The 12,939-nt window shown below is 34.8% G+C and overlaps 1 protein-coding gene across 1 annotated transcript in view; it reads right to left on the bottom strand.

The window, feature by feature from the left end:
* Positions 1-1,182: 1,182 nt before the first annotated feature.
* The window catches only part of LOC129005412 (long-chain fatty acid transport protein 4-like), a 41,091-nt gene continuing 29,334 nt past the window's right edge, over positions 1,183-12,939 (bottom strand). Inside the window, exons 8-12 of the mRNA XM_054434299.1 lie at positions 12,555-12,692; positions 5,839-5,905; positions 5,535-5,625; positions 4,236-4,389; positions 1,183-3,592 (exon numbers count right to left, since the gene is read on the bottom strand). Of these exons, the coding sequence (XP_054290274.1) occupies positions 3,441-3,592; positions 4,236-4,389; positions 5,535-5,625; positions 5,839-5,905; positions 12,555-12,692 (602 nt within the window). The 3' untranslated portion in view covers positions 1,183-3,440. The remainder of the gene's footprint in view (positions 3,593-4,235; positions 4,390-5,534; positions 5,626-5,838; positions 5,906-12,554; positions 12,693-12,939) is intronic.

The raw sequence follows: 12,939 nt of genomic DNA on the forward strand, positions 1-12,939 counted from the left end.
ATTTCACTCAGAATCTAACCAGCGACGTTTTGATCAGTAGGCAAGCACTGTAAGCCACTCAGGTACCCAGCTATTGGCAATTGTATTATTTAGGTTACTTTAGTGTTATATAATTTATTTTATAGTCAGCCAATTTATTTTGCATTGCAATTTTAGCAAGTACAGACTTATTCTATTTGTGTTTCAGAAAATATCCATCAATAGCCCAAGGCCCCTCGTCCACTCGATGATTTCAGTTGCATGACATTAAATCACCTGACCAAATTCCAAAAGTGAACTATTGGAGGTTTGAGCGCTCGCCCACACTCTGACCGTCGAACGACAACAAACGGTCGGTGTGCAATCGTCCACTGCCACTGTGATCCACGACTGTCGGCCAATTCTTGGTTGCAGTGGCGTACATGACCAAATGGAGGTTGGTCCACACCGATATTTTGTTGGGTGTCGTTCTCACCAGTACTAATATAAAATATACTCTTACTAGCCTCATTATAATAGCAAGTCTTTCTTTTGATGTGATACACTTCCTAATTTTCTCACGGAGTTCGTCAATGAATGCAGCAGACATTCTGAAGTAGTTGAAAAAATTATTGTTATTATCATCATGCCAAAATTATTCAAAAAGAGAGTAGTGTGTTCCCTACTTTGCTTAATTGGGTGAATTCAGCACTTTCCCTTAATCCTACGCCGCTTAATTCGGCACCAAAGGAGCCACATTGCAACAAAACGCCACATTGCAACAAAACGTTAGGGATTCATTGTTTTACTATTTTAGAATGTTAGCCATGCAATGCCTAGACTCGTCCAAGCTTTGAGAAACTGCTCGTTTTATCTGATAAAGTGTCGTAATGTGAGTGAGGAATGTGCCACCGATACAAAGTCGGGTGACCGAAATCGTTGAGTGGGCGAGGGACCTATGGATTCATTTCCATTTCGTTTTGTCATGAGAGCCGAAGCCCCCTGACTGCATACCCGGTACCTATCCTTTAGGACATACCCGGGCCCCATGATGTAGGCCGAAGCTTACGCATCAACCTTTAGCACATCATGGGCGGATGACTTAAGGTCATCAGGCTCGCTGGCTGCCGAAGCAGACCCTTCGGAAGGAGGGTTGCCCCTCAATCCTAACCAGGATTAGTAAAATATAGAATGAAAGTAAAGGGTCAATGTAAAACCAACATGTTCTCAAATACATTTACTACCACATTACATTAAAAAAGTGCCAACAAGTATTTAGTCAACAATACAGTTTACACAATTTTTTTTTTAAATAAAGTAAAAGCAAGTAGCAATATGATACTGAACGTACAACCTTAGCTTTACACAGTAAGCAAAAGAGATATTCGATTAAAAACAATTGTTCATGACTTTAATACACTACAATGCAATGGCACTACAGAATGTTTGTAATTACACAAGTTTTCCTTCATATGTACTTGACACAAATTTGAGCAAAAGGTATACTTTGAATCTGCATAGAAATAAAATGTCTTAATTTGATCTTTCTCGTTTACACTTCCAAGCCTTTAATTTATTTTTACGCCATACTACAGTATTTTGATGAACTTCCCAAGCAAGGATTTAGTCCAGAAAACAGCTGTTTGTCGCCAGCTTAATCAAATGGTGTTTCATTGCATAGTACTGTACTGTAATGAGTTTTACCGGACACTAAACAGCTGATTATACTCAATACTGTATTTGGCAATGAGTGGTTATAAACAAAAACATAACCTCTTTTATAGGTTATGACTAGTGATTGTTAGTCCTTTAGTCGGTGGTAATATATAAGGATTTGTACAGATTTAGTAGTATGGCGTAAAATATCGTACGTCACTTGCAAAAAATGTGTTTACCAGACTCGTATGGTAATATGGAACGACCACACTTGTCCGGTAAACACCTATTTTCAGGACTAGTAACGTAATATACTATTACAGTTCAGTACATGTTTTAAAGATATTAGTTTTTTTAAACGAAACTATACTTTATTATTGTACAAACTCTTAGGTTATGTTTTTGTTCAGACATGAATAACATTTGCTAGTGAAATCCTTTGCTCAATTTTAGCAGTCTGAGGTTATCAGTAGCGTAGGTAAATAAGAGTTGCAATAACTCAATAGTTTAGGGGTTAAAATGTCTTCTAATTTCTTATATTCTAAGATTATATAATGTTTTCGTTTTCATCTCAGAAGGGGATGGGAGGTATATAACCTTAAACCCACTCTAAAAAAACCATCGTATTCCTCATCGTTTGTTAAGTTGGAACAAAAATAAGCTATGTCAAAGAAAATGAAATAAATTCTATCTGAGAGCATAGCTAAGAAAATGAGACTCTTTAACGCTTAGTATGTAAAAATAAGTAATGTTATTCTATATTTATCAGTTGCAAAAAAATCCTTATCTACGTTGTTTGTGTGTAAGGTTATAAAAATATGAATATCTTTGAAATATTTTGGAATGTGAGTAATAAATGCCACCGATTACACACAAATATTGTTAATATTCTCAGTAGTCCCTTCTAACCTCGCCTTAACACAACTAAAGGACATTTGGTTTTCGATTGCACTTAATAGTTTGGGTTTTCATTTTCTTAAATAACTACTAACCTTAAAACACTATATAAATAAGTAAACTGACTAAAATGAGACCAGTTAATCTGACTAAATCTGAAGTAAGTTTAGTCATGCAGCAGAAATAAATAAATATACAAAACTATCAAGGATTAATGCAAGTTTACAGCTTGACGTTAAACAGGAAAATAAACATTTTTTACCCCTAAATCCAAACAATAGGTCTACGTTTTTTAACCTGTTCGCTACCAACATACAAAGAAAAATAAATTGAACGTAAGCTAGCATTAAACCTGCTAAAAATGCTAGCCTATCATTAAACCACGATACATCTCCCAATAATCCGTCACTTGGGCCGGCTTTTATGGAACACTATTCAAGCCCAACTTAACTAACCAAGCTAAATTGTTCAAAGTAAAGCTTAAATATTTTTTACGTTTGTGAGGTTGCCTTGCTGTTTTGAATTATAAAGGGTCAAAACAGAACTGAGATGTACATGTGGTACACCTTGGGGTTCAAATTGGTCTACAGTAATCTAATTTCTGCATTTTATGCACAGTAACCTATTCAAAATTAAACCAAGGCAAAAATGTGCTTCTAAAGAAATTTTTGTTAAAAACAAAAAATACTCTAGTCAATGTTTCACTTTCAAAAGTCACTTTGACTTTGACTTCCAAAATCAGCCTATCATTATTCTCCCAATGTTCCGTTTCTTCATTGTCCCCCTCAATTTTCCGGACATGCGTTTGGCAGCGAACTTGTTAAACGTCATAGTATTTAGGCTTCCTGGCATCAACCTAACCTACTATGTACTCCCCTAAACCAAATTATCACAGGTGGGCAAGTCATTAGTTTAAACATTTGTTGTCATTACAGTTTCATCTTCCCGCTTACAATCTGCCCATAAAGTTTCTCAGTCAAGGGTTCAAAAGCAGTGCCGTTGAAGAAATAAACTGGATCCTTCAGCGAAGACGGATTGTAACCTTCATTTTGCAGATCTACCTTCTTCAATTTAAATGTTCCTAAAAGAGAAAGATTTTGTTATCTAACTCATACAACTGTACAAAAATATAAACTAAAAAATATAGAGGAAAAACATCTAAAATGAAATACAGGTAGATGAGTATGTGAAGATAAGAGAAGCAGAAGAGTATGTTCTCTAAGTTTCCCAAGCTCGAAGAGTTCGAAGAATGCGTCAAAAGTAAATCATTGGTTTTTATGCCAAGAAAGGTATGATATTAAGTTTCCAGGTGTGGTTCCAGTACCAAATAAATCAACTATTATTGATATCTAAGAATTTAAGAAAACCGGATATGTAGTAAACAAATACCTACATAAAATACATATATTTGAGCTTGTGAAACACCATGTTGAGTCTAATTTAGAATCAATCCCAATAACATAAAACCTCTTAGATAACTATGCAGCAATGCATATCAGCTGATTGGCAATAAAGTAAAAGAAAACAGGGATACCAACATATTTACTTGTTTTGTTGTAGAAAAGTACCTCACAGTACCAAGTACTTTATTAATGATTAATAATACTTTAAATATTTGGGATGTATTAACAAAATTATAAAAAAACACCATGTACAAAAAGTACAATATAATTTTGTAGAGGTTGAATTTTTAAACGTAAATCATTGACCAAGCAAAAACTAACCAGTTAGAGGTGTAGACTGCATGACTCGTAAGAACAGAGGTCGAGCGTAAGCTGGTAGAGCCTTCCTCATACCCTCGGCCAGTAGAGTGAGCTGTAGAGAGTGGTCTGGGTCTACTACAGCTGCCATACCTGCACGACCCTCCACGCCAGGGACCTACAACAAACACAGTCAGATGATCTGATATCTGCTTGTTTAACATCAGTCTTAAGGTCTCAAATAATGGATTTTAGTCATATTAGCAATCGGCAGACATCGGGAGCATTTTTTGAGGTATTTTGGAATAAGTATATCACTACTAAATTGAGAGAAAGCACGATAAAACACCACATAATGGCTGGCAGGTCAATGATTTTGTTTTGACGCTCTAAAAGTTTTTTAGGTGCTCTTGCTCTTTCATTGAGTTTTTTCAATCTGGCACCGCAAAAGTCCTGAATTTGCCGGATAAGCGAGCTTCTACTGTAAGTGGTGTAAGCTGGCTAGGACTGGCTAGTTGAGATTTAAAGCAACAATTAGCAAGGAAACAAGGACCTTGCTTAAAACTGTAGAGGTGTTGAATTAACTATTAAGTTAGCTGAACCTACTAACATAAGTGGGGTAGCTGAGATAAGTAACTACACATAAACTTTTTGATGGTTTGAAACTAGTTTTAAAATGTATTTAATATTATAATATTATAATGGTTTTCCCTTCTTTGCAGCACAAGTGAAGTCTTGCCTTCAACCATTCTTTTAGCTATGCTCACACAGAATATACATGTAAGGACTTCTATGAGAATATCAGTCTTACCTAGATTGGAAAATGCCCATTCTGGCACAAAAAACACTAAACTTTACACACTATACACCAAAATCAAAATATTTTACTGACACTGACAGGATTTTTGAAGGAAGGTTTGAGTTGGAGAAGTAGGTGTTTTTAATGGCGGCTAAGAACAAGAAAATGCCTGTGAAATATTCTGATATTTGTGTAGAGTGTAAAGTTGTGTGTTTTTGTGCCAGTACTCTTTCCCATTCAGGCGAGCCTGTTATCCTCGGAAAACCTTTAAAACCTAGGCCCCTGTGCTCATGTTACATCTTTACCCTCATTTACAGTAAGTTAGTAAATGTTTAAGTTACTCTTGATCTATTAGCTTGTGGGACTTGAGTTGAAAATCCTGGCTAATGAAACAGCTGATCTTAGTCAGTAAAAAAGCTACACAGGTCTCACACCATTCTACACTCATCCTTCACTCATGTTTGGGTTAAAATACACACCTAGTCTCCATTCTCAATGATTGATAATAATAATTGATGTTTTACCTCCACTCCGTAGACGATGGCGTCCTTCAGTCCCACCACATTACTGATGACAGCTTCTACTTCTGATGTAGCTACGTTCTCACCTCGCCATCTACACAACCGTTATCTCATTACTTTACTGATTCTATGATTACTTTCAGGCTCAGATATACATTTTAAAATCCCGAATTGTTACAACAATGACAAAACACTTTTGGTAACAGTAAATGTAAGTTTTCATTGAAAAAATGTCTTATTTTTTTAATGTTTGTTAGATTTGAAACAAAAATTAAACCATACAATATGAGGAATTTACTAGGCTTACCTAAAAGTATCTCCTGTCCTATCTTTAAAGTAGAAGTAGCCAAATTCATCCCTCACCAAAATATCACCTGCAAAGAGAAACATTAGATTAGACGTATATGAGGAGATAATGACAAACATACGACTAATAGGTTAACACTTTGCAATAGAACCACCGAACCACCCAAACCACAAACTAATACCCCCGCCGCAGCAAACCTGCCGACTAAGCGAATTTCCATTTGTCTGAATTGATTTTCGGTTAAATATATTTTAATAACATTAGGTTTAACGAGTACCTAGGTTTGCTGCTACAGCAAGGAAACTAATAAAGTGTGTTTTTGAGTAAAATATTGATAGCTTAGTACAAAATAAATAAATTTGCCAAGGTTGATCAAAATATAAACATAAACAAGCAAACTACAACATTTTTGACAATATTCTCCAAAAGAATAACATGGGAATTTTAAATTTACAATTTTTTTAATTTTCTCCGTTACTAGTAACCGAACAAAAATACTTTTAAATACTAAATTATTATTTTTTTAAGCTCTTTAGAAAGGTCTAAAGAGAAATTGGGAAATTTTGTGTTTTGAGGGTCAAAAGTGAGAAAAACCAATTTTTACCCCATAAAACCCCCCGTAAAGCCCCGTTCCCATGGTCCGATCATGCTGGTTCGCGAACTCATTCAAGTTTATCCCGCTTTCCACCTTTAAACCAAATTTCATCAAAATCGGACACAAATTACTCAAGTTATCGCGTTCACGGACGTATATATATATATATATATATATACTAGTGGAACCCCGTCGAAATCGACGGTTAATCTTGAGATTTTATGTAAATTCAGCTAACTGCGATAGATAGAGTGAAGTCATTAAAATCTTAGTTAAATGAAGGGAGGATAAGCAATAATAAGTATGACGAATGTGTTCCCTAAAAATGTGATTGATGAATTCGTTTAACACAATATTTCCTACCTTTTTTATCGGCTTTAGGTTGCCCATAAGGTTTTTAGGAGTCTTATAATTGTTTGTTCATATGTTTGTTTCATGCCAAAGCCACTTTCACTATATGGGAGAAGGAGTTCATATAATTAGTCTATCATGTTACGGGAAGAGTCAATATTACTAACAACTAATTCCATCTGCTTTAGGAAAATCATTCAGATTGTATCCGGATTTATAAGGGAATCTTCATCTTTGGTCATGAAAATACAGAATTTTATCAGCATATTAAATTAGTTTTTTTTATTTGATAAAAATATCTGATTCTCCGGAGAGCATTAACATTCTTACTTCGATCCAAGCAATTTTAATTCCTTCTCTTGCCACATCGACCCATGTAATTAATAATATTCTTAAGGCATTAAATAGGAAAACTAAGCTGTTTTTATTCTGATCGAGCTCTCGGGCTCCGCCCCAGTGGCTCTGGAGTTTCCCATATTAACCTTATGCGAGTTCTCATATTTAAATGGAATTAATGAATCTTAACAGCTGTTTCAATTAAACATGTTGGTTCTGTTCTATGATGTTCAATAGCATTAAAGTTGCAATGATTACCAACAGGGTGCAGCACTATTATTTCTTTTACATTTATGACAACAGCTAATTTGCAACCAAAAGGTGAGTGAGCGTAGCGAACGAACTTCAACCTGGAGGCGAGTTAGCGTAGCGAACGAGCTAACCTGAAGGCAAGTGAGCGCAGCGAACGAGCTCTAACCTAAAAGTGAGAGAGCGTAGCGAACGAACTTCAACCAGGACGTGATTGAGCTATGCGAACGAGCTCACTTATGAAGTTAAACGGGGCAAAGCCCGCGGGTACAGCTAGTATATATATAAATCTACTAGTGGCTTGTAGGGACATAAGTCCCTAAAAAGCTCAAATGTAAAACAACTTTTTGCAGTACCGGTATTTAAACAAACTCAGAATAACATTATCTATGTGTCAGAATAGGCATCCCTACACCATATCTTTTGTGTAAAAACCAGTTTGTTGTTCTTCTTTGTTTGCTTTTGTTGATGTCATTTTCAATAAATAATTTGAATCACTCCAGTGGTTTAACATGAAAAGGCAGCAAACATATCATTGTTTGTGAATAAATACTGGTTTACTAAGGTAGCTTTGGTCTTGTGGTTAATGAGGATAAATAAAAGCTTCCCTGTTTGGAATTTTAAGAATTCATTGGAGGTTCGCCTTCAGATGAATTGAAGACGCCTGCAATTTCATCTGCAGTAGGCTTATTATACCTACGACGATCCATATTTATCCTGTCTACAAACCTAAGTTCTAATTTACTGTCACCTTGTACAACCATTTCTTCCGAAGCTCTTTTGTAAATTTGTGCAAATGGATTTTCTAATAGAATTTCAGCTAGTTTTGACAATATTTCAGGTTTTAAGTCACTATTTTCTCGACGCCTTTGACGAATTTCTGTTGCTGTTGATGTGTCAATAATGTACAATTGGCCATACACGGGGTCTTCATCATGTTGAGGCAGCAAATCTGAGATTGAACGATAAATCTGTCCTTGAATTTTGAAACAGAGTATCCTGGAATATCTTTTCCTGGAATATCTTTCTTACTGGCTGAAAAATAAGCAAAAGCCATCGCACTGTTGCATTGTCGAATGAATTTATACAGTTGTGGGCTCTCTTCAAACAAACTTTTAAGTTCTACATTAGTTTTTGACTGAGGAAGGTTAATAAGTCCGTTATGGCAACATGTCATAAAATGATTGCTTGTTAGTTCTTCTCTATAAAATGAAGAGCACAACATTGAATGCACTCTTGGTCCAGTAATCCTGTATCATAAATTTTTGCATTTCTCTCGTCTACCATATGGGTCTCCTAAAAAGGGGTTGTAACATATCTTGATTATATAAGTTCGTCATTATCTACTCTTGCTCTTCTACGCGCACTGTCATTCCTATGAACAGTTCCCCGCCTTTGTGGTCTACCCCTGACGTTCATATTAATTACAGTACTTATAATTAAAAGAATATACATCCAGCAGCCTACATACCAAAACATCTTGAATCCCTGGTGATTTTATAAAAGTATGATCGAATATGATTACTCTACGTTGTATATTCACTGCACTAAAAAAATTTACTTACGAAGGAATGCAAATACACCATTTTAGAACCAATAACATTTATAGGTTATTTTAGTTGTATATATTTACACAACCTTAACCTTAAAATGTGTAGAAATATAAAGAAAACAACATCATTTAAAATAAACTTGAACATATGATTTAAAAATAAAAACAAAACAGAAGTTAGATTTAATTTCGACTCTTTGATTATTTATACAGAATATTTATTCTATGTCGTTTATTCCTTTAACACGACAAAAACGTAAAAGTATGAAAAAATGAAACTTGAGTATATGATTTAAATATAAACAAAGAATTTTCCGACTAATCTTCAATATTTCAGTTTTATTATAGTATACATTTCATAGTTGACTGGCTAGCTAAAAGTAAACCAAATGCGTGTATTGATCACTGTTTTCAAATCTGTGGCACAGCTGTTTTAATTCCAAAAGATGTAAACAAATTAAACCCCATGTTGTTTTAATGGGAAAAGTTTTATTCTGTTGCGAATTTATAGTAAAAAAATAAGAAAAATGAATAGTTTTCCCTCAAAATTCATGTCAAGACCTTTAAAATAAGACCCCTCCCATCCTTCTACGGCCATCCAGTCACTCACAATTTCTTTACAAAAATTTGACTTACGGAATTATATATATAGATATATATATATACATATATAAAAATTTGAACGAATGGTGTTTTTGGCCTCTGGGGACATCAAAATGAAAAAGTAAATCGGTCCCGGGTCTAGGTCTTACCGTGCCACCTACGGTAATAGCTACTTCCCTATAGGGAAATTCGCTAAAAAAGATATACATTTTTAACTAGGGTAAATTAACTATTGGTTTTGAAAATAATTTGTATAAGTAAATTAAAAAGTCTCTAAAACGTATAACTTAAATAACATTTATTATCTTACAGTTCAGAAAAACTATTTAGTTTTTCATAGTTTAGTAGTTTATTAGGTAGTTTTACGCTCCTTTCACACTATACGATTTTGATAATTTATCGGAGAAAAATAAATTTAATAATAGTCGTATTTGAATTTGAGACGTGAGGAAGTGGGGATGTTTAAAACATTATTTAAAGACCTGAGAAATGAGGAAGAAAAGCTTTTCATTTATTTTCGGATTTCAAGAGAATTGTTTAGAGCTTCAAGATTAATCACATTCATAACTTTAACTATATAGACAAAACTGTAATTAATAACAAAAACTAAATAATAAAATACAGTATGCACAGGTAGTTCAACTCAATAATTAAACAACTGTAAACGCATAATATCTGAAAACTATACGCAACAAACTGCACTTGGGGAGGGCTACCGCACGACTACAATCGTGTAGTGTGAACGGGGCCATATGGTCACATGGCGACTAGCAGTAGACACGACTTTTACTCGTGCGGGCGTCGGATACCAACCGTGTGCATCTACGGTCGCTACGCAGGTGAAAATCGTACACGGTTGGTAATCATATAATAGAAAGGGGCCATAAGCTCCAATGCGATACAACACACACGATTAATAACCGCACGATCGAAATCGTATAGTGTGAAAGGAGCGTTAGTCTTTGAAACCTATCTGGCCAAATTGGAAAAATATAAAAGTGTAATAGAGGTGTCATGGCTTCTTCTATCTCCATATAAATAGTATGTAATAACACTACGTTACGAATTAACTGGAACACTGGTTAAGGATTACACGTTTCAAGACTTTACATCTTCAGGTCGGGAGAATGTCAAGCAGTCATTAGATATTCCTCATGATGGAGTTTGTCAAAAGTTTATAGTAGTAAATAAATAACATAGACACGCGACTTGCCCTCAACCGGTGCCGTATCACGTGTTTCGTTACCGCCTGGTCGACCAGTGTTAAATGTTCAGTTTCGTGTTTTTATGTCGTGTCTATGTTATTTATTTACTACTATAAACTTTTGACGAACTCCATCATGAGGAATATCTAATGACTGCTTGACATTCTCCCGACCTGAAGATGTGCTCCTGCAGCACGAAACAGCTGTAGTCAATACGAACTACATAGGATCGTTTTGGACAGAACAAGGTAATTTAAACCACTATACATTAGAAGATAGTATATGAACAAGAGTTAAGCCGGACTTATTCTAAGACGCACATGATACAACACGCACAAGTCAAGTTTCACAGCGCAAGCCACACAGCACACAAATGTTTGACTAATGCATGTTAGGATACAGTAAATGCACAACACAGTTGCCGAGACCAATGATAGTAGCTACCCCTCTGAGTCTGATACAAGAGTTGACATTTTTCCCTATTTTAATTACAATTAACATATTTTTTAATGAAATATTAACCCTTCCAGGGCTATGGACGGATATATCTGTTGATCTTTGTTTACTTTTTGGGCTGAAAACGGATATATCTGTCCCGAGAAATTTCTTTTCTGGGATAAAGACGGATATATCCGTCCAAAAAACGAATTGATATACAATGTTTATAATAGGGTAATAAACATTACACTGCATTATAAATGGGTTATTTTGTTTTTGTGGTTGGCAATAATAATTGCCGCAGCTGTTTCCGCTATTTTGCACCATAGAGTGTGCGTAAGTAAATTTTGTTGTCACTTCACACATGGTTGTTAGTGAGAGATGTTTAGATTTTGTGTTTTATACTTTTTTTTTGTTATTGAGCTAAAGTTACTAATGCAAACGATCTGAAATTTGAAGATGTTATTGAGATGCTTAATAAAAGTATGTCTGAGGGGGGTTTTATACTTGGCAGTGAAAATAATAGTATGGAATGTGATGGATATGATGAACCTGAAGAACAGTCTTTACATAGTGGAAGTCTTGGCGGGGAATGGGATTGAGGACATGGGAGCGGAACTGAGTGGTTTAGATTTACTTCAGATTGAAAGATACCAACATTTTTATGGGGAAAATAAAACAAGGGAAGGAGTAGCCTAATGTTGACGGATATATCCGTCTGCCGCCCAAAAGAATACTCAAGATTATTGGCAGTGTTCATATTTTGTGATTATCACTGAGGGCTGCAGACGGATATATCCGTCCACCTTATGTTTTTTGTGGGCCAAAGACGGATACATCCATCAAATCAAATTTTATTTTCTTCATAACTTTTGTGCAAAAATTATTTCAGCCCTAAGGAAAATCTTTTTATGATCCATGAATTATTTCGAGTGAAATAAGTACAAAACACAACCACTTTAGTTTTTAATTTTTGGCAAAAAAATAATTAAGCTTCATTTAATAATTTAATGTTTAATAATTTAATTTAATTATTAGCCCATCATTTAATTTAGCCCTGGAAGGGTTAATATTTAGTTTTGAAATAAATAAACAAACAAAATTTAATCAAAATATAAACAAGCAAACTACAACAGTTTAGTTTTTCTTTGGAAAAGTAATTTGGTAGTTTTGTTATTTTTTTTTTCTTTTTTCTTTTACTCAGTAATTATAAAACTTACTATAAAATAAATCTTTGGTATACAATACTGTTTGAGTCTCAGCATATACCCGGCCTTATTCTGAAAAATAATATACTCAATCACCTAAAAAGACATTTTTATTTATCATCCATAATAATCCCCCAAAACGGTACTAATCCATGAGTTTAATATTATTATTTACTAACCTGAGTTAAAGAATTCATCTCCTCTTTTGAAGACGTTCCTCAATATCTTCTTCTCCGTGGCCTTCTTGTCAGCGTAGCCGGTGAACTGGCTGAAGGGGTGGGACTTCTTTACACCTCCGACAAGGATTCCTGGCTCGCCTACAGTCACAGCGTAATGTGTTAAAAAAGAAGCAATGTTTAACTACCCTAGCATTAAACCACGGCCACCTTTAATTCCAGGCCACGCCCTTTGAAGTGACGTCGCAAGTAGTGTTGTTACAGCTGTTTTGTTTGGAGGCAGCTTATGGTATTTGTGTATTTTTTTAGAATGCTTGGTTACTGTGCTATGAAAATATTAACTCCACTTTAAAAGTACTGAAATAGACTTTCAATTTATACAGTTTTG

This window comes from Macrosteles quadrilineatus, unplaced genomic scaffold (assembly GCF_028750875.1).
Source record: "Macrosteles quadrilineatus isolate MER2022 unplaced genomic scaffold, UCM_ALF_1.0 Scaffold_21__1_contigs__length_2333173, whole genome shotgun sequence".
In the NCBI taxonomy this organism is placed as follows: Eukaryota; Metazoa; Arthropoda; class Insecta; order Hemiptera; family Cicadellidae; genus Macrosteles; species Macrosteles quadrilineatus.